The 27,805-nt window shown below is 34.9% G+C and overlaps 1 protein-coding gene across 1 annotated transcript in view; it reads left to right on the top strand.

The window, feature by feature from the left end:
- NTMC2T4 (Calcium-dependent lipid-binding (CaLB domain) family protein) overlaps positions 1-27,805 on the top strand; it is a 123,435-nt gene that overhangs the window by 36,116 nt on the left and 59,514 nt on the right. Inside the window, exons 2-3 of the mRNA XM_089811336.1 lie at positions 24,250-24,351; positions 25,031-25,081. Of these exons, the coding sequence (XP_089667462.1) occupies positions 24,250-24,351; positions 25,031-25,081 (153 nt within the window). The remainder of the gene's footprint in view (positions 1-24,249; positions 24,352-25,030; positions 25,082-27,805) is intronic.

The following is a 27,805-nucleotide window of genomic DNA, read 5'->3' as shown; positions in this document are numbered from 1 at the left end:
AACTAAAACCCTCGAAAATTCCACAGAGGAACTAGATCGCATGCCCTAGCTGTCATTTCTATCAAATGTAGATTTTTTCATTAAATAATCTCTTAAATTTTTTTTGGAGATTATATTCAAGTAGAAGAGCACAAAATATTTAATGGCCAGTCACTTGCTTTGATACCATGAAACTCCAAATTGCACACTTGAATTAATGGATTCAATGGGTACATATAACAATTTACAAGAGCTTCAAATTGAAGCTCTAAGTCTTTTGAAAATAGAAGACTACAATAATGAATTAATGGATTCAATGGGCACATATAGAAATTTACAAGAGCTTCAAATTGAAGCTCAAGTCTTCTAAAAATAGAAGACAGCAATGAAAGAATAAATAAAATACTTTAATGTTTAAATAATTAAATGAAATAATAATTAATAAAAGATTCTACTTAACAAGGTAAAAATAACAAAAAACTAAAAATAGTAGAAGTATCTTAAATACCCTTTTAAAGGCATATATGATAAGGACTTAGTGGTCTTTTGTGCTGGGTATGTTATAGACTTTTGGTTTCCCTCAAAAAAGATTAATAAGATTTATAGATGGATCAAAATCTTGTTTCAAGACTCATCTATTGTCGCAAATATTAATGGTGATCTCTCCAATCCCATTTCTCTCCAAAGATCTATTTGGTAGGACTGTCCCATCACCCTTGCCCCTTTGTTAGCATTGTCGATGTGCTCTCTTAAGTTCTCAAAGTCAATTCCATTCAACCTCCCCTAAAAGATGAAATGGAGCCTAATAGTGATCAATTATTGAATGCTCAATTTGAAAATAACACAGCCTTATATATTGATCTCTCTTAACCAAATTTTAACAACATGAATCATAGATTGAATATTTTTTGCCAATCTTATGGCTCTAAAGGGCTCCACAGAAGTCTAGAGTGATTGGGTGTGATGATATGGCCCCAAGTTGGTTCACCTCAAAAGATAAGTGGTGGTTAGGCCCTAATAAGATTGTGAGATACCTTGGTATCCCTTTTGTTGTCTTTCCTTCCCAAGCATAATCACAGGTTAGGGAGGTCCTTTCTCAATTGAGATTGTGTAGGTTTACTCGAGGGTTTGTAGTTGGGAGGTTAAGCCCTTGGCAATGCTTTTCCTTCCTTCCAGATGCCAAGACTTACACACCAAAAGGACATGATTTGCATAATTATCAGGTACTTTATGTTTCCGCATTTCCAATTGATGTATGTTTAGATGGGTATTGTAGTTAAATCAGTTATTCTTTTCAAAATACTAGGAATTAGTTAATCTGTTATTTAGTTGATCTTTTCATTTGAATAGTTAATATGAGGATGTAATTGTACTTTATGCGAATAACATAAGCTTATAAGCTGGTAATTATAACCATAGTTTAAAAATTCGGTTTCCGCAATATCTTGGCTAACCCAAACATTTTGAAAATATCGGAATCGGCAAAAACGCGGCTAAAAATTCGGCAATAAATCGACAGTTTTATCAAACATTTTAAAATATACAATTTAAAAAAAATATTTTTAAAAACTCATACATACGCATCAAATGATTTGAGTTAACAAATTGAATCTAATAAATCTATATTTATTGATAATAGATTATTCCTAAGAAATATCTGATATTCATATATTCATGAAATATAAAGTATATAAATTTATAATTAATAAATATTAAATATATAATAAACTAAACTTTATATATAAACTTTATTTATAAGTTTTTATAGTTATCTAGTTAGTCCAAGGGGTTTAGCTTAGTTGGTTGAAGCAACGAGTTCTCATTGTGGAGACCATGGTTCAAATCCCAAGAGGGACATCTTAGTGGAATTCTAAGTTGTGACTCTTGGTCTTCCAAATTTTGTTTCCAGTGTGGTTGCTCAAAAGGAGTTTGAATAAGCTTGTAATTCTCATGTTGTTGCTTGAATGAGTACAAGATCTGTAAACGATTTCAATATATAACTATCTAGTTACCATACCAAGAGATTTACTGGTAATTAGATAACTATAAAAAATTATAAAATAGATAAAATTATAACTATAAATACTGATAAATATAAATTGGTAAAATTGATAACTATTAATAATTATAAAATTGATAATTATAACCAGTATTATACAGTTTGCATTTTAATTGGATTAAGTAAAAATAAAATAAACATAAAATAATAATGTGTTATGTTAAAATAACAAACACGGAATAAAATTTAAATTGATAACAATAACTGGTAAAAATAATGGTAAAGAGACGAATTGGCACTTGGTCTGTCACTGCTGATGCCGACGAACTCCACACTTGGTCCATTAGTGCTGATGGAAAACCCCGCTGCACCTGTCATCCGCCTCCTAGCTGCCACTGTTTTTGGTGATTAAAACATTACAATATGAAAACACATGTATCAGGTTGTGAGTGTATTTACTATTTTCCAAACCTTTTTCTGAGGTTGACTAGGTGTTTTGGCAGATATCGCAGCATGTAAATGGAGGATTTCGGTGCTGATTTTTGGGCGTTTAAATCGGTAGCTCCATGGTTGTGCAATATATCATGATTTTTTCGATTAAACGTTATTTTTTTAAACTATGGTTATAACTGTCTTTCATTTGACTCTGAAAAGATATGTTTATTTTGTTTATTTAAATCAATCAATTTGGGATTGAAAATTTTAGTATGTTACAAATTTTAAATAGTCAACACATTTCCAACTAGCTTTGATTGTTATTGATGCGTGTTTTATGGCCCACCAAACAATAGAACAAAATACCAAGGTATTTTATCCTCCCTTGAAAAAAGTCTCGTGTTTGCTAAGATTGCAAGAAGATCAAATGATGACTCCAAGGTTCCTTCAATGTCAGGTTTCGACCGTTGATAAGCTTGAGGGGTGATGTGATTTGTTAGTGATCACAAGGGTTCTTATGTGTATTTACTCATATTCATTTCAAGCCATACTGGATGTGGGAGCCATAAAAGGATTTTGCAATGAAGTACTTTTTTGGATTTTCATGAAATATGTAGAAATGAAAAGGGGGTTAGGGTTTAGAAATTATATTCTACTCCTAAGGGTGATGATAATAGCAGATGGTACTTTGGGAGACAAATTCCTTAATTTCCAAGCTTTGCTGAGTTATACTGCAACTACATGTGAACTGGTGCAATCTTCAAGGGTTATGCAAAAGATTTTTATACCACCACATATACCATCATAGAGAACAATGTATATGAATGATAGAAGTTTAAGCAGATGCATGAAATGGGTTTAGGCTAACTTTGCACAATGATTTAGAATCACTAAAATGTCAAAAGTATGAACCAAAGGAATTCATCAAAACACCGTCATTTTCTCAATTGCAATCACAACACTTCATCTTAATGAAACTTAATTTGAATGAGGGAATCAAGAGAACAAGCAAGCCCTACAACACATCAAGTATTCACCTAACTTCAATGAAAACTTTATTGTCTCAGTAGCTCATAACAATAATTTCATAAAATCCTTTGAACTCATTCATATCGAGGCCACCAAGTCTTGTATCTCCAATTTCCGCCCCATTTTGAAGTGATCTTTGTCTCAAGTTAAAATCCTCTCTTCTCATTCTTTATCAGTTCTCCCTTGTTCCTCAGGGTTCTGCCATTTCTTCTTCCTACAACATAGAAAACATTCATACGTAAGAATATGCAAAAAGCAAAGATTATTCCTCCAAAAGAAGAAAATTTTGGAAATTTGCCTGAATTTTTGGATTTTTCCCTAGAATTTGCTTTCTACGCTCTCCTCAAGAAACATGTGCTCTTCTCCAACATAGCGGAAAATCTTCTCTCTGATGACTTGTATGAAAATGCGCTTGAGCATGTTTTAGTGGGTCTTAGCGGTTTTGTACAAGGGAAACATTCCTTGACCAACGTGAATATGCGCTCCAGTGCTCCCTCATTTATTTTATCTATAGTTATAAAAAATTCCATGACATATTATATTTTGCACCCAACAGTGAGGAGAACACAGGGCTTTCAACGTCTTAATGATTTTAAATCATTTTAGGGTGTTGTGTATTTTCCCCATCCCAAACAAAATCCACAATACTGCTGAAAGTGTACTCTAGTATTTCCTCTTAGCGCATTCCAAAGGCGATGGATGATATTTGGTTTGGACAACTTCCTTTGATGGATTGACTTGCGCCCGTGCTATCTTTCCAAGGGGGGTCCACGCTGGCAATTGTGGCATTCAAATAGTAGTGCCTACCTATTATTCAAGCCTACAAATTTTTTGTCGTGTTAGAGGATGATGGGTGAAGGAAATTTCCTAAATCCTCTGTTTTGAGAAGCATGTAGATGAGAATGGGGATACGGTTGTGCCTTGCTCAAAATACTTTTTTGATGTACAAGTAATACATTTTTATTAGTGTACAATTTATTGATCTTAATTAGGGGCTAGAGCACTTTGGATACTAAGCTATGAGCTACCAAAAAAAAAGAAAATGAAACATCGCAAAGCGAGCCAAGCACACAAAAGATAGGGGGCCCATCTTTGGGTGATGTTGTGATTGAGGTCACAACAACTATCTTGGGGATTGTGTAGCCACTTTCAATTTATCACAAGGACTGCTTGAAGTTTCCAAGTTCAAAATAAAATTTAATAAAAAAAATCAATAAATGGCATTTTTTTTGCCCATTCATGGGCCCTATGCCTTGGAAGTCATTAAAATAATAAAATATATTATGTTTAACATAACATTTGTTGAAAGTTTATTTTTTTGGAAGTCATTACAAACTTAACATCCAACTATAATTGGAAATTGAAACTTTTGTTGAACAAACTAGACCTGAAAATGATTGTACATTAAACTTCTGTTTGATATTCATATTGCAGTCTTGGAAATGACGACCTCTTTGATAATGCTTTGATAGCAGGAACAAACACCCAAAAAATACATTTTTGTAGCTGATAACCTAGAAAAGATGACTACTACTTTCCTAGGAACGATTTGGCACAATAAATTCAAATCTTCTCCAAAAACCACAAGGAAGGGCTCTAAAGTCTAAATATATTGCCCAACTATGGCATATTGATTTGTTCAATACCCAAAAGAAGATTGATTCTCTTATTTGAAGCATTTGATGTCATCCTATGTTCCTATTCTTAGACTATAGTATTCTTGGATGATGATTCAATTTGATGCTATGTTCTATGGTGATTTGATGAATGGAATTGATAATTTTAAACTATGTTGCTATGATGAATGTGACGATGTCATGTAGTTCTGAAATTGATGAATATATTCGAAAATTTATATTATATTATATATGTAGCTGTCCCATGCCATCCCCTACTCTAGCCAAAAAAAGTTTCCCAGAAAACTGTTTCCTTGTCCCGGAAACTCAAGGTATCATAGGTTTTGAGTGACAAAAGTTATAAAAGTAGTCCACATATGAGGCAAAAAATGCATCCAAAATACACAGCCACAGTAGGATGCCAAACAATGAAACCCTAGCTTGTACTGGCATAGCCTACAGACAGAAACAAAAATGACTTGATTATAGTCCCATTGTGCAGAACATAGGGAAAAATGACAAGAAACCCTTTCGCTCAGGGTTATCACAACTTGCAAAAACAAAATGCAGGCTTGTTGATAGCCGACTCAAAAGAATCTCAAATGTCATGGGCCAAGAGACTCAGGTTGAAAGGAAAATGACACCATCACAATAAAAAAGAGATGTGCGGGCTGGAGAAGTTGACATTGCCTCGTTGAAGGTTGCAATTCAATACCCATCGCAATGCTACTAGATGCCCAAACATGACCAAGCTGAAAAATATGAGCACTCGAAAATGATAAACTAGTTGTAGAGAAACAAACATAGGTAAAAAATTGCAAAAGGAAAACAATAAAAAATGCCTAAAAACCTCCAACAATTTAAAAAATATGAAATAACAAATCTTTGAAAAAAATGCCGGAGAAGAAGATACCATGATTTCTTAAATAAAAATATTGCCAAACTTTGGAAAACCCATCGGCTCTAATACCATGAAACTCTAAAAAACTAAGTGAATTGTATTGCCTATACACCAATAAATAGAGTTTACAAACACTATAAAAAGTTTTAGGGAAAAAACAAAGCTGTCTAAATAAAGATGATGTCTACAAATAGGATAGGTTAAGACAACTCAAAAATAAAGCTTAAATTTCCATTACCTAAGCTTTGAAAATAATGGGCTAAAAATGGTTTGAATCTAGGATACTGAAAATGGTCTAATACCTTCATCATGATATTTCAAAAATAAAAGGTTCATTGGGAAAAATCATGAAAGTGAATTTCAGAATTCTTTCCTTGATGTGGCAATTGGGTTTCAAGCCTTCACATGTCAAGGATAAATTTGGATTTCCAGTGTTCATGTGCCAAGCAAAACAAGAAATTAGGCCCTCGTGTGGCAAGTTGAATATGAGAGGGTCAGTTGTTAGAACACAACATAAAAATATAACATTTAGTATTATTTTATTTATACACTGTCAAGATTTTGAGAGTTGTTTGATATTTATGAGAGTTATAATGGAGCTTGTAGACTTTAGAAGATCCTAAAAATCTTCAGACTCATCCAAATTTCAGCAATCGACATACTTCCATTAGTGTTCTTTTCCATAGCTTTTTCCTGAATTTTCAAGATGAGTTTGATATTGGAACTAGGTTATTCTAAGAATTTTCACAACTTTTAGTGGATAGGAATGAAGAATCTTTGCAACTTTCCACATTTCAGGTTAAAACCTCATCTCTTCTTGCTTTGCATTTTCACTTCATCTTTTTATGCTTTGAATAATTCATTTCATCTCGAATCTCTTGACTTCAACTCTACATCTTTGACTAGCTTGGCCTAGCTCTCACTCACGTCCCTAATTGGCTTGACTCCCTAGCAAGGACTTAGAGACTCAAAAATTGCCACTAAACTAGGATTATTTAGGACAGCTACCTTACTGCTAGTGAAAAGAGGGTGTCCTCATATGCAATAGGGCGATGGTGTGAAACCTCGCAACATTACTATTTTTCATTCAACTCCATCTTCGATGACTTTTCCATCTTTTTGTTCCAATTGTATTGTCCCTAATAATCCTCTAGTTCTCAGTTTGGGATCTTTGGCCATTGACCATTCTCCATTGAAAACTACCACGTTTGGACTCTAAAAATTGCTTGAGTCTGTTAACATGGCTTCATGGTACAAATTTTTCTCTCCATTTTCACTTGCGGGAGGATTAATAAGTTCAAATTGCTCATTTAAACACCCCCTTTTCTTTTTAACCCCATCATCTCCCACATTAATGTCTCCCATATATGGTGTGGGACTAGAATATCATAGGGGAACTAATATATTACAATTATTTTGGTTACAAATATTATTATCGGCTTCATATCATTTTTGGAGAGAGACTATAGTTGGAAGCAATAATTGATTTAATCAAGCTTTTATTCACACCAACCATTCACACATCCTGACTCCAACATCAAATTTTTCAGCACAACCCACAGGTGTTGTGACAAAGACTCATTTCCTTGCCACAACGAACATTAGTGTTTCTAATGTATGGTTGTTTTGCATGATATTTTTGTTTGCTAAACTATTAATACACGTTTTGCGGATATCGTGACTTTCTTCTATACAACTCATCTATCACATCTTGCAAAACATGGTTTCAATGTTAAAGACTTCACAAAATTGTTGTTGGAATAGTGATTATGGAATAATATCAAGATTGGAGGAATGTCAGACACAACTAGTGACAATTGTTACTACCAACAAGGGGAGATCATAATAAATTTAAGCATAGGAGAACATAGGCTTGTGCCCTCCTTGCTTGGGTTGAATATTTTTGTTGGTTTTTGATTGTTGGAGCACTTGAAGATAATACAATGTAAAAAGTTGTAATTGCTACCGAATAATTTTGGCCCCTGTAAAGTTGAGTTGGATGCCGTGATTACACTTTTGGAAGAGTTTGAAGTCTTTTTGTCTTCTAGAATAAGCCACTAATGAGAATCAAATGCAAAATTTAGCAACATAAGGTTGGAAGGATAAATCTAGAGAGTGATTGATTTTGTTCAACTCCTAGCATTACCGATGGTGGATTCCTTGGCACAGATAACATTGGAAAAAGCTAAGAATTATTTAAGTAGTTCAATTCCTGCATAAGATAGAGTGGAGACCTGGTATCAATGGCAGTAAAAGGAAACACCATTTAAAGGCTGGTCATGGACTACTGAAGACATCACTTGGAATATGGAGAAGAGTGAAATTGCCTTTCGATGAGGATTATGGAAAAGTTTTAGGTTATGCCATTAGAGCAGAAGATTGAGATAATGTAGCACCTCCGATAACTTTGCAATGCCCATTTCCCTAACACTATTTATTAAAGGATTTGTTAATGGTGAACCACAAGAGTCCAGACTCTTTGTGAATAACAAAAATTCAAATGAGAAAATTGAGCCTTCTAGAATGTTAGTGGCATTAAATGATGATCAAAATGATGTTGTGAGCACATTTGTTGACTGTAAAGGGCATATCATAGATGCAAGTTTGATAGGAGTTCTTGGAACAACAGTTAAATTATAGAGAGAGGAAGAAAATTATAAAGTTTCTTTAAATGTTAAGATGTCCCTCTATGTTATCTTCAATTTAAGGCATTCTAGAAGCATTGATAAGACTGTTATGGATAGAGATTTCATTTCTATAGAGAGGAGCAACAACACTGCATAACATTCTAAGGGAAACAAAAATAATACCTAAGATGGATTTGTACTTGAATTTGCTTCAAGATCAATTCAAGATGAATGCAATGTGTTATACATTTCTAACAGGCATTGCATGCCTTGATGGTTCAAAAATTGAAGGAAGCTCTCATCACGCTTCGACTTATAAGTACCCCATTAAAGAGCCTTCCGAGAAAACAAGCCTTAACTCCTTGTTTGGAAGAAAGAAGTAGAGTGCATCAAGAAGGATATTGATGAGTGTTTGCTCCAAAACGGTGAGATAAGTATTCTCTTTGGAGTACTATTTTTATTTTGTAGTTAGTCTCTTATCTGTATCCCTATATGTACTATGAGTCATTTGTTTTGTTATGCTCCTGTTCTTTTCCTCGGTCCCCAGGGATGTTCTTACAAGAAAAGAAGATGTTGAAGAGGCACTTATGCAGGTGATGGTAGCATTTGGGATTACGATGCAAAAGGGCTCTCTTAGTGAGGGAGCGGACTGCGGTGAGAATTTGTTCTAAATCCCAGGATAGTCATATTCTTGTCTAGTCTAGGGATTGATCTTAAGACAACAGGTCCAAGGTGGTCTTACATCAAGCACTTTCAACTATATGTGGGTCATGCAAAATGATGAGAGTCTCTTGGAGAAAGATTCTTCCATGATAGGGATCATGTGTGCTTCCGTGACAGAGGGAGTAGCTAGAGGATCTTCTTTATTATATTTCTGAGGATCTTGGTCATATTGCTTAAGAGGGAGTAGACCATGTTGAGATGGCTTCAATAGTGATCAATCAAAGGACTATGATTCATGTGGTGAAGTTCCATTTTTGTAGGCTAGAAGGCCTTTATGTGGATATCTAGGTCTTAACATTCCTAGATAGATGGGTACTTGCTGGATTAAGGAGCATTTAAGATATGGGCTTGATGTAGGCTAAAAATTAAAGACACGACTTGCTGCCATAAGGTAAGGTTGATATCAGATTTAGAGGGAGTCTAACAAGTTAATTAGAAGCCACCTTGAACGAGAAGGTTAAATGCTTGATATCTGCTTAATGAGTTCTTCCTTGTGAGAGAGAAGTTTAAGGTGAAAGCCCTTATTCCACACTTTGATATGGTTCTTTGAGGATGACATGTGTATGAGTCCACAACTTCATTGGTTCAATGATTAATGGGCCCCTTCAAACATCATTAACAAGTGACGATTTCTCAATGATGAACACTTGTACATCTTACCATCATTGTGAGGTGACAATCTCACAATAATGGTGGATATCATAGTGTAGTGATATCTATGAAAATCTATTATGATGGATATCATGAGACATGATATCTGTAGACATGTCATGATAGTTCATCTCTTAAGTAATGTATAGAGTGGTGGATATCATGAGAATTTATATTTATGGATAGCCACAATAAGTTAAATTACTGAGATATTTCATGGTGGATATTATGTTGCATAATATCTGAGAGTAAACCATGAGCAGATATCTTCTTCTGATAGGCATCATGAGACTCAATGCATTGTACATACCAACAAATATACGAGTATGGTAAATATAATATGATTTATATTCATGAACATGCCATAGTCCTGATGCTATCTTGAGGCAATATCTGTTATGGTGGATGTCATTTGATATTTGTGGAGATACCATTAACTTTGAATAGCATATTAAGGTGATATCCTTCTCTCACGATTATATAAGTTATTTCATTCTCTATATAGGTGCAAGTCAGATTGTTGCTAAACAAAACCTTTCCGCATCTTTTTCTATTTCTCTAAAACATAAAAATTAGGGTGCATGTTAAGTGTAGCCCAGAAATTATGCTAAATAGCAATAAGGAAGATAAAAAATAGATACAAGAGACGCACAAGATTATCTTGGGAAAACCTTTTTAGTTGAAGGAAATAATCTTTCCACTTGAAGGGGAGAACCTAGCCACACAACAAAAATATCACTTTTATTGATAAAGAAATGTTCAAGTGTACAATGCATTTCGCTCGATTCAGCATATATAAAGAATAGAGAGACTCTTCATTACCCACTGAAAGACTCTCCAACATCCAAATATAAAACTACTCATAGTTCCATATAATACATGTCTCTAGGTATGACACATGACACATGACACGTCTCTATATTTAGTATTATCTCAAATGTCTTCTTCAGCTGAAGATGACCTTAATGGTTATAATGATAAAAAATCAGAGATAAAGAACTCTATCGCAACTACAATCTTCAACACTTCCTCTTAGCAAGAGGGAGATCTTCAGTATAGCAGTCACATAGCTGCAACCAAAAGATGTCAATAATAAACTCTCATCACATTATAAAAAACATGTTATCTCAGCGTGACATAATTTCACCATGCCTCTGTGCAGAAGGTGGATCTAAGGGCTTTCATATCGAACTTCTTCCAGAGAAGAATACATTAATAACTGAGATTCTCTCTTGACAAAGACTTCCTCATTAAATTTATATGTCATGCATTCTCTCAACATGACAATAAAGGAACAAGTAACTTATTAATACTCATGGAATCACTCAACATGAAAGGCCTGCAAGGATCACAACCTACTTATATCACAAGACTCTCTTATTGTGATGTTGTCATGGAATCTCTCAATATGACAGGTTAGCAAGGATCACAACCAGCTGACATCACAAACTCTCTCAATGTGATGTTGTCATGGAATCTCTCAACATGACAAGCTTGCAAGGACCGTGACCAACTTACATCACAAACTCTCTCAATGTGATGCTATTGTGGAATCCCTCGACGTGACATCCAACTCCCATCATGAAATCTCTCAATGTGATGACATCATGAACTCTCTCTATATGATGTTCACTATGATTTCCCTCATAAGTGAAAAAGTTTTCATAGCTGTCTTCACAACTTTATTAATTTCACATGAATAAGAACTTCTAATCAACAAGAAGAAAAATCACAACTGAGATAACTTTGTTTACCACAATAGGATATCTAATGTAACTTCCCTTTGATGCTGAAACTTATTCCTTTGAATATGTATCATGAAAGCAATATCCACACCTCATTGCTTCTTGTTGCATCCTGCAACCAAGAGAGATAAATAAAATCAATTCATTATATAGAGATAAATACTGAAAAGAGAAAACTATTACCAGTTATACAGAATACTTATCTCTTTGTAGTCTGGTGCTCAAGATCTGAGCTTTGCTGCTGTAGAAACCTTCACTCAATGCCCCAATGCAAGACACTCCTTTGATCTGGAGCTATTGAGATTGTAAACTACTTTACTTATGTTCTTCACCTCCCTTTGTGACATGTATCTCATAGTATTCAACAGTCACATAACATAATGTAATTTACTCTATTGCTAGAGATCTTGCGATCAAATATCTGCCGTATGCTGCATCCATTGATTTTCTCCTCAACCAAGTTGAGTCTGTTGCTGTTAAATTTCAACTTACTATGCCATGGTCAGCGAATTCAAGCTCCTACTTGTGCATTGCCCGAAAAATCCCTGTTCAGATTATTTCAGCTGTTATTTTCAGTAAATGATAGAGAATTGTAACTATATAAATCACAAGATTTTGTCGAATATCATATCTTGCAAGAAGATATGCTGTCCACAATAGATTCACTTAATAAAATTGCCTTGGCAGATACTTATCTATTGAAAAATCTCTATCATGAGCTGGCTGCCACAACATCACCTATGGGCAGGTTCAATATGCAAGAGACATGATTCAAGACTGATGGAAACCGATGAAGATAGAAGGAGATTAAAAAAAGGTGGTTGTGAACCAAGAGCAAATCATGATGACTTTACGTATTGGCCTCCCACTGCAGAAGCAACATTTGACTTAGCCATCGAATACAATGCCATGTCCACCCTCAGAGCCAACATAAGCCGTGTGTTCGTACCTCCGATGTTCCTGTAGCTTCAATGTTGGCAATAACTTGTGTAAATTGCATTGATGACAACCCCATACTGATTCAACTCATAGTCAGGCACCTTCATTTCAAGCTCAACGTTTCAATTATACCTTTGGCTTTGAATTCAAGAAGATTATTCTTACTCATCCTCTGCATTGCTAGGATGCTTGTGCATGACACTTAAGAAGTGGTAATGCTTGAGCAGGGTTCAAATCTCCCGGTCGCTCTCCTTCTCGATTGTGAGTGCTTCCTTGTGAAGCCACTGTCACGACACAAAAATGAAGACAAACATCTTCTATCTCATACTATGAAAGAATCATGATACGATAATCTCTCTACACTACGGTTTTTCCAGCCAATACTCAACTTGAACGAATAGCCTTTCGTGGAATACAAAAGGACACAGTTACATAATAAGCCGTTGGCAGTTTTTGAAAGCCAAGTACATCCATGTGGATTATTAACACAAGCCATTTGGAACAAAGATAAATAAAAAAACATGATGCCATTTCATCCACGCAGATTAATAACTTAAGCTAAGCACAATGATTGACAACACTTGCACATTAAGTCATGGCTGTGATGGTTGAGGCAAGAAGCCAATCCACCATTTTAATTGATCTTTAAGGCCATACGGTGATAAACGCAAACATGCTAGGTAGAACTGAAACAACTCTCGAGATACATAATAGATAATAACACTGAGAAACAAGTGATCAAACCCAAGGAATGGAAATCATAGTTAGACACACTATACATATCCATTGGGGACATAAGGATCATCAACAAGGAGTCTACACAACCATTGCAGTTGAGGCCAATTTAAAATATGTTGATTGTCACTAGGGTTGTTGGACGAATGATTGACTGTTGACAAACTCCTTTGGAATGTTGACAGTTACAAATTTTGAACTAGTGAGATTATTTTCAGATGAAAACACAATGCCAATTCATACCATATCGATGCCTTGACATTTCATTCCGATAGAGATGGAGACGAACATAATAAGAATAAACATATGAAAGGAAAATTGAATCAAAGGAGGCATCCATAATCACATTTGGCCTAATATAGTCTCCTTTATTGCTTTTATCAACTTGGTTCTGATACCTGTTCTGTGGTTTTCACATCATCGCCCCATTGCAAATAAGGACCCTTTCTTTTGCTTTAGCCAGTAGTAGTCTTTGTCTTAGATGGTTTTAGTTGGTAACATTTACAGGTCTCCAAAATCTGGGTGAGTTCGAGCAATTTTGGCTTGTTCGGAAGCAAGTTTTGGTCTTGGATTTGTGGTCTTGGATTTGTGCAAACATTGTGATGCCAATTAGGGGAATTTTCATGGTCCAAGTCCAAGTGGAGAGTGATTTTTTTTTTTGGTTAAGGAGAGATGGCTTTCTATTTTGAAAAAAGGGACAAATTTAGTGAGAGAACCAAGTCTTGGTGGAAATTTTGGGTCTTCTGAAATCTCTTGCTTGGTGGAAATTTCACATCTTCTAAAATCTCCACTTTGATGATTTGGTGGAAATTTTGAATCTTTTGAAATCTCCCATTTGGTGATTTGGTGGAAATTTCGGATCTTCCAAAATCTCCCCCTTGGTGGAAATTTTGTATCTTTTGAAATCTCCCCCCTCCTTGTTTCTCCCAAAAAATCTCAAGGCTTGGGCCTTTTATTCGATGGCAACTTAAGCATTGAATTTTCTAGAAGATGAGAAGAAAATCATAATTTTTCCGAACGATTTTCCCTTTGGTGGAAATTTCGTAGGTTTGGAATTTTCCTTTGATGGAAATTTCACATCTTCCAAAATTTCGCCCACATTGAGTCTTTCAAGTTCCGCCATCCTCTAAGGTGTTAGAAAGTTGGTTTATGGCATGAAGGCAATATCATGATCAAGAATAGAGCAGGGAATCGCCAAGGAGCTTGAGAATGAAGAAACCATAAGAACACCAAGTCTTGGTGGAAATTTTGGATCTTCCGAAATCTCCCCCTTTGTGGAAATTTCACATATTCTGAAATCTCCCCTTTTGGTGGAAATTTTGGTTCTTTTGAAATCTCCCCTTTTGGTGGAAATTGTGCATCTTATGAAATCTCCCCTTTGGTGGAAATTTCTTCCGAAATTTCACTCGTCCCTTCCTATCAACTATCAAGCACTAAAATTGTTCAACATGAAATATTTTGCCTCCTAAAAGTGAAATTTCGAGATTGATGGTGTTAAAGTGACCCTAGCTCCAAGGGCGGTCATTTTATTTTTGCAATTAACTTTAAAAATCTGGGCGTTATCACCACTAAGATGCCTAGCTTTGGATGATCTAAAAGGGAAATCTGAATTACTTCAAGACCAATTGAATGGGTAGAGTTGTGAGAGATATGAATTTTAATGCAAAATGGGATGAATCTTGTTTATTGATGTGATTTCACTTTTCAGATTTTTCACAAGCTTAATGCTCTTCTCCTTTGTTTTGCGAGGTGAATTCAAGAAGGAGAAGCTAGAGGGCAAGGTGATGATCAAGGCCTCAAACTTCAAGTGTATATTGCAAGAAGATGGTCAAGCCCAAGGACTCAAGTGAGAAGGAAGGATTCATGTTCAAGCTATCAACTTGCAAACTCAAGGCGGAATCAAGAGAAAATTCAGGAAAGTAGAGAGGATCTACATGAGGACATATATAAGGAAAATCATGAAAGATCAAGTTTATGGGTTCACGAAGATGCAAGTGGTGCAAGTCGATTCCATGAGGAAATTTCAAAGGATGGAGAAAATCACAAATGTTGGGGATACTCTACAGGGCAAGACTCCAAGCACAGGATGTAAGGATGATGGGGTAGCAATTGTTTGCCTCCAAGTAGAAAATTACAGTTTCAAGCACAATCAATCAAATTGTGCCAAGTGTCCTATTTTCTCATTGGCTATCAAAATCATTGTAATGTTCTTATTGGCCCATAAATTGGTACCTTAATGTAATTGGTTGCAAATGTGGTAACCCTAATTGGGGTTTGTGGGAAGGAATCTCGACCCTTGATCTTGATTCGATCTTGGCTCTTCCTTTTAAATAAAACTACTATAAAAGGCAAGGGCCTTCTCATTTGTAAGGGGTTAGATTGGAGGAGCTTAGGAGATTAGTTAGAGATTAGAAAGCTAGAGTAGGATAGCTAAGGGATAGACTTGATGAAGTTTTTGCTATAATACTTGTCAAATTAATCGATAATCCATTGTTGGTTCTTCATGGTGGATTACTTGTTATTGCTTTGAAGTGTTGCATGGTTTCTTCAATCTTTCACTTGGATTAGATTTCTTTTCATGTTGAATTAGTTTAGTTGAATGGAAGTTATTGTAGATGTTTTCTTGTTTGACTCGAACAAATCCGGGCCACTAGCCTCTTGTTAATGGTAAGGGTGCCTTGCGTGGTAGGCCGATGAAAACACTTAACTTCAATTGATGTTCAATTTTTGATTTGCATCCAAATGATGGGATTGGAGAGAGGATAATGGTGTGAAAATCATTTGTTTATTCCACAGAAGCTTGCACTAGGTGGGTGGAGCTGCTGGTGAGATTACACCTAGTAGAGTCCAAGTCATCCATGATTCCTTGCATTCCTAGTTAGAGATAGAAGTAGTAGTACAAATTAGGTTTGATTTGAAGTGATTGTTTGAAGATCAAAATCATATTTTTGTTGCACATTGTAGAGCCAAATCTTTAGAGGTGGAAGAGTTGATATCCATTGAATGAATAGCATAAGTCCCTTTGTGATAACTAGCATATCACATCATAAAATTGAGTCAAGTCTACGATTAAGAAGGAACCTTGAAGTCATTTCATGATCTTACTTTGCAAGCTTAGCATTAGAGATGACCTTATATCAAGAGTGGATTGAGTGTTTGGTGTTTCTCCTTGAAACATTAAGTATTTGATTCTGCATGTTGTAGTGGAACAAAGAAAAATAAAAAACATGAAGCCATGTCATCCACGTAGATTAATAACTTAAGCCAAGCACACTGATTGACAACACTTGCAGATTAAGTCATGGTCGTGATGGTTGAGGCAAGAAGCTGATCTACCATTTTAATTGATATTTAAGGCCACACGATGATAAATGCAAACATGGTAGGTAGAATTGGAACAACTCCTGAGATACACAATAGATAACAACATTGAGAAACAAGTGATCAAACCCAAGGAATGGAAATCATAGTCAGACACAATATAGATATTCATTGGGGACATAAGGATCGTCAACAAAGAGTCTGCACAACCATCGCAGGTTGAGGCCAATTAAAAATATGTTGATTGTCACCGAGGTTGCTGGACGAATGATTGACTGTTGACAAACTCCTTTGGAATGTTGACAGTTATAGATTCTGAACCGATGAGATCATTTTCATATGAAAACAAAATGCCATCTTATAACATATTGATGCCATGACATTTCATTCTAGTAGAGACGGAGAGAAACATAATAAGAAGAAACATATGAAAGGAAACTGAATCAAAGGAGGCATCCATAATCACATTTGGCCTAATACAGTCTCCTTAATTGCTTTTATCAACTTGGCTCTGATACCATGTTAAGTTTAGTCCAAAAATTATGATAAACAACAATAAGGAAGAGCAAAAATAGATTTACGAAACACACAAGATTATCTTGGGAAAACCCTTCCACTTGAAGGGAAAAACTGAGCCACACAACAAAAATATTACTTTTATTGATAAAGAAATGTTCAAGTGTACAATGCTCTTTGTTTGATAGAATATATCTAAGTTGCCGATTCGGGTTCGTGGACGGGTTCGGGTTCGGGGTTCGGTTCGTGGATTCGGGCAATTTTTTATTTCCCCATTTGGGTTCGTGGGTGGGTTCGTGAGTATATATATATATATATAAACACACACACACAAGAGAAACATGCATAGTTGCAAAACAAAGTCATTTCACAATATGAACAATTGTTGCTTGATCATTGATCAATGCCAAATGCCAAAGGGTTTCGGGTCCCTTCAAAACCTGTTTTTACCTGAATCGAAAAGCATTAAATACTCGCTCATTAATCTATCTTCATGATTGTAAAGAAAATTATACATTGAATTACTAAATTGCAAAACATACACTAGTTCATCAAATAATACATTGAATTACTAAATTGCAAAAGAAAGACTAGTTCATCAAGTAATAAAGATTGAAACATGATGATAGATGACAAGATTTTAGTAGTTTATCAATAATCATAGTATCAAATGCCCTTCAAGGGTCAAATGGATCATCACAAAATGAGGGATCAATGGCTTCATCCCCAACTGCAACTATATCTAGATCTTCATCATTGGAACCCAAACTGGTTCCACTAGTCCCATATGCTGCTATATCATCGTCCTCCTCCTTGACATAAGGGATTAGATGAGTGAAATGTTTTTTATTAAGTTCCTTTGAGAGTTGCATAAGAAAACAATTAAAAAAACACACTCTTTAATGTCGTTTTAGCATTGGGTTCGCTGTGGGTTCATCTGGGTTCGCTTCAGCAAGGACCTGGACGAATCCACAGTCAAAACTAAGGACCCTGCCCGGACCCGAACCGAACCCAAGGACGAATCCGGACCCGTACGGACCCGAACCCGAATCCGGGCAGCAGGGGACGAATCCGGCAACTAAGGAATATATATAAAGAATAGAGAGACTCTTCATTACCCATTGAAGCTCTCTACAACTTCCAAATATAAAACTCTTCATATTTCCATATGTATGCGTTTGCACATGACGCACGACACATGCCTTCATATTTAATATTCTCTCAAATATTATCACAAATTTCTTCTTCAGCTGAAGATGACCTTAACGGTTATAACGATAAAAAATCAGAGATAAAGATTTTATTGCAGCTGCAATCTTCAATTGTTCATACTACAGATTGCCTTGTGAACGAAGTTTCATAAGTTTCAGATACACACATACACCACAGAACTTAAGGGGAACTTGGAGGCAAAGCATTTTGTGTGTACAATATAGGTGAATGAATGAGTAGACAATGAGATTTGTATGAATTAACCTAATAGAATACTATATGCTATTAGAAGTGGCCTTGGAGGCTGACATGATGTAGTACATGTTATGAAACATTAAAATCAAAATTACACACTACGACAATTGTGAAATTGGTGGCAAGCAATTTTAATTTTTGGACAGTTTTGAACAAACAACAAGATTCAACAGAGATGGTAGGGCTATTGGTTGCCTCTTAACTTGTATGTAATCTTTGTCTATTTCTCTAAAAATAATGCAGACAGAAAATGAAAGAACTGGGCTGCATACTACAGATTGCCTCGTGAACGAAGTTTCATTAGTTTCAGATACACACATACGCCAGAGAACTTAAGGGGAACTTGGAGGCAAAGCATTTTGTGTATACAATATAGGTGAATGAATGAGTAGACAATGTGATTGGTATGAATTAACCCAATATAATACTATATACTATTATAAGTGGCCTTGGAGGCTGACATGATTTAGTACATGTTATGAAACATTAAAATCAAAATTACACACTACAACAATTGTGAAATTGGTTGCAAGCAATTTTAATTTTGGACAATTCGAACAAACAACATGATTCAATGGAGATGGTTGGGCTATATTGGTTGCCTCTTAATTTGTATGTAATCTATGTTAGTTGCATTTTATTTCATTTAATAAAAACAATAGCAATTAGAATTGAGCATGCAGGCTTAAGAACCTATGTTCCGCAGGGATTAGGGGACAGGGATGGGGGAATGGCTGGGGATGTGTTTCCAGGACATTTTCTAAAGAGGCAAAAATAGGGGACATAGGGGATGACAATATACGAATTTCTAAAATATGTGTATGTTTTTCAAAATATATTAAGGTATAATAGATAGAGAGAGTGAAAGAGAAAGAGAGAGAGATATGCCAATAATTGATTATGAATAAGACAATATGCAAATAGATCCCAATTCATGTGTTACAACAGTAGTATAACAACATAAATGATAATAGCAGCAGTATAAATCAGTTTAACAACATTATAATAATAGTCTCAAACATCTAAACCATGGTCTATCAATGCAACTATCCAAATCAAAATGTCTCAAACATGTATTGAAAAGTCTCAAACATCAAAATATAACAGACTTCAGGCATAGCCTATGAAACTAAGCCTCATTGTATTTATCAGATATCCAAAGGCTCAAAATTATCTGAGTCATTATCTCAATCTGGCAGAAATGGATCATCCAATGGATGTTTAAATTTTAAATTCAATGACCTTAAATTTTATATATATATTTATAATTAAACAATATTAGTCAAATTGTTTTTCATCCTAACAAATAAATATCTAAAAGTTATTAAATTAAATTCATAATTATAATATTATTATATTTAATATATATTTTAACATATGTTAATTGTAATAAATATTAAACACGTAATATTAAATATTAGATTTATAATTTTAATATATTTATATTTAATGATTTAAGTTATAAAATTTTAAACATATTTAATCACAAATTTCATTGTCAAATATTTAATTATTAATTTTATCATTTGCCAGAACAAATTTGAATCTTGTGACCACCCCTCCCCCTCGTGACGTCGTCAATTTGGCAAAAAGAATTTAGATTTAAAAAAAAAAAAATTTAATTTTTAATGCCAAAAATCATTTGAATATTTTAGGGACACTTTTTTGTTTCTGGGATGGATTCACGATGTTTCGGGCATCCCTTATGTTATCTTTTGAACTAGAATACTTGAGAAATTAGAGTCCAAAGAACTGAAACTAAAACCACAAAAGAACAGATGACACTAACACTTATCCTGGGAAAAACCCTCCTCTTGAGGATGAAAAACCCAATCAACAAAAATATAGTTTCTTTATTTAAGTTCATAACAATTACAATGATCTTCACACTTGTGATTGATAATTCTTATCAGTCAATCGGTAAGCCTTTTAACAGATTTAAAATATCAAGAACAATAAGAATCTCACCGATACCTCAATCAACAAGAATGTCCTCCTGTAATCACTGTACATGCATGATCATACACAGAGCAATTCTGTAGTATAAATCACATTCACTGAATTAGAATAATACTATATCTAATATGATGCACTTATTACAAGTAATAAAATATAGATGGATTAACTTGACTTGGGAGAACCTTCCAACTTTACATACAAAGATTGCATAAATCTTAGAATCAACAATGAACATAATTAGTTTCTATCATATAATGCTACATCTCAGTTCATCCAAGAACTATATGCATAAATATTGTACATGCAAATAGACTCGTCTAATGAATATAGAATGATGCTCATAGCGAGACAAATGGCAGTCTTGCATAGATGTGAACCATAGAACTTCCCGACAGCTGAAGAGACACATGGTCTTCACAAAGGAAAATGAAAAATCTGCTGTTGTAATTGAACAAAATCAATGCAATGATGGTGACCATATATTATGAACTGACCATAGACAAAACAAAGCATGACCACGATGCCAAGCCATCGTACTCACGGTGCCAAGGCATCCTTTGTCAGCAGTGCGAAGTCAAATTTTCTCAGAGGCGAGGAAGGTGTTCACAACAAGAATAATATAGGGAAGAAAAAACAGTTCGCAAGAGAACAACATGACCATTGAATGAGAAGCCATGTAATATCTCACTGGAACCAAACGAAAGAGCATATACAGCTCATTAATGCTAGCACCTTATATTAAAAGAATGACTGAAGATAATACAAGAGAGACATGCATCACTTTAGAAGAAAAGATATAAACTGGAGTAAAGAACAGAAGATACTAAGGCACAAAGAAGTCTCTGCCGAAGATGGAGAGCAATTCTCGATCAAGCAAGGCAGAGAATCAATAAACATACTCCCAAGTGCTCGAACCAAGAAATGAAAGATACAGACCAGTAGGCTGAAACTGATATGAATCAACACAGGTATGAAGGAGCTCTATCGCAGCTACCTTGTCTTTAACACCTAGGTATTTTGGGGACACATTGCTGTCCCCAAATATCAGGGGACATTACGTACAGTTTCCTGCTGTCTTTCGAAAACGAGGACGATTGGGGGACGTTTCCTTTTTGTTCCAGTGTCCCCAAAACGTTTTGAGTACGGAAATGAGTCCCCTAGGGATAGGAAATGCATTTCCGTATGAACTAATTAAAACATAATACTTAACCCTTTGGAGCATTTCGTGGCATAATTGAAATTCTCTGCAAGTACCTGCAGGTCCAAATTGCAAATGAGCACTCGTGGGAAAAACTTGGCCCCAAATTTTTCAAGTCAGTTGTTGGGAGTTATGCATAAAATATGTTCAACTCACAACAAAATATGGTAAATCTTGCAATTCTGTGACAACCGTAGCTGTGATAGAAAAACAATTTTTGCTAATTTTTACACATTACGTAGACTTTTTTGTCATTGATGTGTTTCCTGTGTGAGGATTTTTTTGCCATGTCTGTGTTTAGGATGTTACCTACGGTTTCCTGCTGTCTTTCAAAAACAAGGATGATTGGGGGACATTTCCTTTTTTGTTCCAATGTCCCCAAAACATTTTGAGGACAGAAATGAGTCCCCTAGGGATAGGAAATGCATTCCCGTATGAACTAATTAAAACATAATACTTAACCCTTTGGAGCATTTCGTGGCGTAATTGAAATTCTCTGCAAGTACCTCCAGGTCCAAATTGCAAATGAGCACTCCTGGGAAAAACTTGGCCCCAAATTTTTTAAGTCAGTTGTTGGGAGTTTTGCATAAAAAATGCTCAACTCACATCAAAATATGGTAAATCTTGCAATTCTGTGACGAACCATAGCTGTGATAGAAAAACAATTTTTGCGAATTTTTACACACTACGTAGACTTTTTTGTCATTGATGTGTTTCCTGTGTGAGGATTTTTTTGCCATGTCTGTGTTTAGGACGTTACCTACGGTTTCCTGCTGTCTTTCGAAAACGAGGACGTTTCCTTTTTGTTCCAGTGTCCCCAAAACATTTTGAGTACGGAAATGAGTCCCCTAGGGATAGGAAATGCATTTCCATATGAACTAATTAAAACATAATACTTAACCCTTTGGAGCATTTCGTGGCATAATTGAAATTCTCTGCAAGTACCTGCAGGTCCAAATTGCAAATGAGCACTCGTGGGAAAAACTTGGCCCCAAGACTTTAAAGTCAGTTGTTGGGAGTTTTGCATAAAAAATGCTCAACTCACAACAAAATATGGTAAATCTTGCAATTCTGTGACGAACCATAGCTGTGATAGAAAAACAATTTTTGCGAATTTTTACACATTACGTAGACTTTTTTGTCATTTATGTGTTTCCTGTGTGAGGATATTTTTGCCATGTCTGTGTTTAGTACTTATAAGTTTACAATGGTCATTGCATAATTGTGGGTGTTAGGTTTCTGTTTACAATATTAATTGTATAGAGGAATGTTTGGTATATGAGACTATGCCATCATTTGTTCATCAAAGGTGTGTGTGTCAGTGATGAAAAGAGTCCCAAGCCTAGATAAAGTCTGGTTAGCTCTGTGAAAAGATATGAGAATATGATGTCCCAAATTAAAACAAATGTATAAATAAACCTTTAAAGTCGATTAATGTTTGGAATATACTTTTGGTTGAGTTCCATACCTCTTGGAAGTTTATGTTTTGGATGTTCAGCACGCAACGAGATTCCTGTGAGATTTTAATTTGTATGCCATGCACTTTATACATTGATGTTACTATTAGTTTCTCATGAGTTTTAATTGTTTGCAATGGTAATTAATTTTATAATTGGATACTCTTCCAATTCATCGTATTAACCAAATTTTTTTTGTAATGGCATTTTAAAGTTGAAGTTCGTTTATACTGAATTGATTTTTGGTTTGTGATATCTGTTGAACTTCTATTTTGATGATAATATGAAGGAAATCAGTAACAAGGTGCGTAAATATGTTAAGACTTGTTTTTGAAGAATATCTTTATAAAAAATATATCTTTTTCATGTTCAATAAATTTGCCAAATTTTTCTTGATTTGAGTTTTATTTTCTTAGGTGCAGCCAAGTAATTTCTGAGTCCAATTTTATAACTATGATTTGCGGTCCTACTGTTTTGTTCCATTCTATATGTCGTGTTGGTTTTCACTTTTCTTCTAAAGGAATGGCTTTACCAGCTGGTGGTTTTATCCTCTTCGTCGTAGATGGCATATACCATATTCTAAATCAAAACAGTTTTCAACCGTCCAAATTTGTGGGATGATGTTGTTGGGATAATTGTTATGAATATCTGTAACTTAACACAAGAAGAGTATGATCATCAATTAATACACTTTCAATATGATATATAAGAAATTACATTAAATGTACTTAAGAGAAACTTTCTGCTGATTCAGATTCAGCAACACACAGTTTTCCAAGGTGCAGACAGCAGCTTATAGTATTTGTTGATGACATTTCCTGAAAAACCAAGACTTTTTAAGCAGTGCTTCGTTAATGAAACATGTCTAAGCAATCTTTTCAAGTACTGTTTTGGAATTGCCTTATGTTTGAACTATGGTTTAATGTGTATTTTACTCTTTTCCTTTCTACAGGCTGTAGAGGTTGCACTTCTTGGTGCACTTGATAGGGATGATTTGAAAAGACTATGTGGTGACAACTATCCAGAGTGGATATCTTTTCCAATGTATGAGCAGGTAAATTTATCACTCTGCAGCTCTAGATTTGGTTTTGAGGAATAACATTGAATGCCCTTGAGTTTGTTTATCAGAGTAGTGTTTCTAAGATTTGTAGCCTGGATGATCTAAATTCTTTTCAATTTGATTCCCTTCTAGATTGATTTATTTATATTTACCACGTTGAAATTTGATTGGTTGCGCTGTTGATGTATATATTGAGATTCTATCTCGTTTGCCAAGATTAATTTATAAGTCAATATATACAGGCTCTGAGTTTCTATGTAAGTGGTCATAATTTATTTGAGCATCATTGCATCACCTAACTTTTGATTGGACACTGGATCTGTGTTTCTACGAGTTTATCATGTCATGCATGCTTGCAATTATCGTGCATTCAGGAGTAAAACGTGTGCTGCTGCTTATTTCATCCTTTATAAGACTTTGCTAGGATTTCTTTTTTTTAAAACATTATCTTAGTAAGTGATTCACAGTGGCTTGGCAATTACAGCTCTTGTTAAGATAAATGCTACTGATGTTGACTTTAAGCTGTTAAAGAGCCTATCATCTCTATATCAATAGTTTTATTCTAATATTTTTTCAACTTGACTAGAAGAACATGGTTTGGCTATTTCGCCAATGTTTTCTTTTATTTACCTATCAAGATAAAAACCTTTATCGTTTATTCTGGGTGTTGCAGGTCAAGTGGCTCAACAAACAATTAAGCAAAATATGGCCTTCTGTGGCAGATGTAAGGTTCTCTTGCATATTTTTTCTTTCCCACTTAATAATCTCAACTCATTTGCTTTTTTTTTGTTAGGTTAGAAACTTCTGTAAATTGTGAAGTACTTTTAGGCAATCGGATGTCTTTTTTTTGAACATGTAATAGCCCAAGCTTTTGTTGAAGACATTAATAATTAACAAATGGGTGAACTGTTTTTTTGCAATGCCATTGTAAAACAAAAATAAATGTGTTACAATGCACATCTTCATACCAGATATTTCATGACACAACATAATGACACTTGCAGAGCATGGTGTCCTTACACAAAGCAATGACCATATGAGAGTGAAGCAATGAACAAGATCACTAACCCATCTCTCAAGAATAGATAACAACTGATGAGAATGTATCTCCATTCACCAGTTCAAGGAAACCCAAGCATTGTTCCATTCCACAAAAGAAACCAAATGACGTGGACATGACATCTATACTACAAGGTATGTCTAAATAATAAATTAAACAGTAGGGAGAGTTACCATCTTGACATAATCTTTCATGAGGCTATCCATTTCTTCTCGAGGCATGGCTTTGAACATTAAAAAAAGAATAATTGACAAAGGGCATGAATTACCATTGAATCAAGATAAACATTGAGGAGAAACATGAAGGAACAACTTTCGGTTTTGAAATTTTCCTTTGAGTTATCAACAACTACCCAATATCTTAGGTTCACCCCTACTGGATGAAATCGCCCCCTTTGCCAGTTTGATTTTGCCCAACCAGTTTTGGATTCACCTGACTTTCTTGAGTTTGGCCTTGGTCAAATAGTAGATTTTGGATTGTCAGCATGCTTTGTGTGAGACAATAGGACTGCTAGAGACCTTTTTTTCCTTTTGAAAGTGGTGTACAGCAGTGTGGGGTTGGGGGAGGTTGGGAGCTGTAATATACTATACAATGATACATATAGTACTTGAAATGCTAGTCATGAAATGATGTATAATAGTTTAAGAACTAAAAATACCAAATACTGGAACATAGCAAAATTTTAACATAGTAATATGTGAACATAAAAATACCAAATACTTGAACATAGTAATTGTCACAAAATACAGTATACTATACTTGAACAACATTGAATATTGAATTACCAATTACTTTTAAAAATTCAAATTTTTCGGCAAATAGAAGTTTCTAATTTATATTATATGAAATTATCATAAAAATGATTACAATCAGTAGCATGATGATTCCAATAGCAACATATCCATAACTTCAAAAGTAGAATTTTTTTTTTCACTTTTACCTTGAAGTTACCGGTTTAGATTTGGGGATGGGTGCGGGTACAAGAACCTGGTAAATGGGTATGTGATTTTTTTAGGGGTTTGGGTATGTATGGGGTACATGTGTGTGTACATATGCATGAAATATACAAAAAACTTAAAAAAAAAGAGAAATATACATAATTATATAGCTTAATCATTTCATAGTATTATACTTGATCATTGATCAATTCAAATGCCAAAGACTAGTATTAAATGCCAATTGATAGTTGAAAAATAGTCGAATCAGCCATATCATGTACCCAACAAGTACCCATAGACAAACCATTTCCAAGCGGGTACTTGAACCCGGTTTGGGGTCTGTTGGAATGAACCTAGTAATTGATGGTTTTACTTCATGTTGATGCCAATTGACGATAGTGGATGTCTAGAAGTCCTCGTGCCCCGAGGACGTCTTGGTGGCTCAAAGGTGTCGTGATGGCAGTGGTGGGGGGACATGGGAATGCCAAGTCCCTATCCTGGGCACGTCCCCGATTGGGGTGTGTGTGGTTTGAGGGGAGGTATGTGTCACTTTGTTATACCAAGGTCTAATCCAAGTCCCCAAGTAAGGTTTCCAAGTGATCTCTTACAAAATCAAAGGTCACACAATGGAGAAGAAGAGAGGAAATGAACTAAAGAAATAGTGTTTTAAAAATGCCATTCCTTTTACTTGTAAAAAATCTTTAATCTCCAAGTATCTCCATTTCACATTTGAGTGAGTTAGTTAGCAAAGCTAATGAGATAATTTTATTTCGAATAACTTACACATAGCATCTTAACTAGTTAACTTCTCTAATTTTCTTTTCAACATTCAATTGTTGAATTGCATAGCACCTTATTTTAAGGAAAACCTAATTAAATATATATACAAATCTTTTCAACTGAAAAGCATATTAGTCATTTGATAAGCACATTGCAAATATTTTATGAGTACTAAATAAATCAAAATACAAACATGAGAAGCACTGACCCACCTATGTAAGACACATACATGTTTGAAGGGTTTTCATAACATAGAAATCTATATTTTACCTGGATTTGGATCAAGGATTCATAGGAGATCATGTGGGGCTCATCTAACAACTTATGATTGAAAAAGATACGGATTTCAAACGTAACTTATTTATCCAAACTATCTATCTCCAAATTAATCACTGTAGGGGATCTTGTGCCTAAACACTTATGTTAAAATGTTAGGTGTATTTGCATAATGCTCGTCAAAGCACAACATACAAACAACCAACATGATAATATGATAATGACAATCCTAAACTGCAAATGTAGGTATGGGATGCAGATTTGGATATACGGTCTCAACATATTTCTTTTTCCTTGGTTATGGGGTATGTCTGTATGCACACGCATATTCACACACACACACAAAGATACAGACACACATATACATGTGTACAGACACACATGTATATCATAC

This window comes from Cupressus sempervirens, chromosome 11, assembly GCF_028749045.1.
Source record: "Cupressus sempervirens isolate cs-2001-9-10 chromosome 11, ASM2874904v1, whole genome shotgun sequence".
Classification (NCBI taxonomy): Eukaryota; Viridiplantae; Streptophyta; class Pinopsida; order Cupressales; family Cupressaceae; genus Cupressus; species Cupressus sempervirens.
This window is presented reverse-complemented; position numbering and strand designations above follow the sequence as displayed.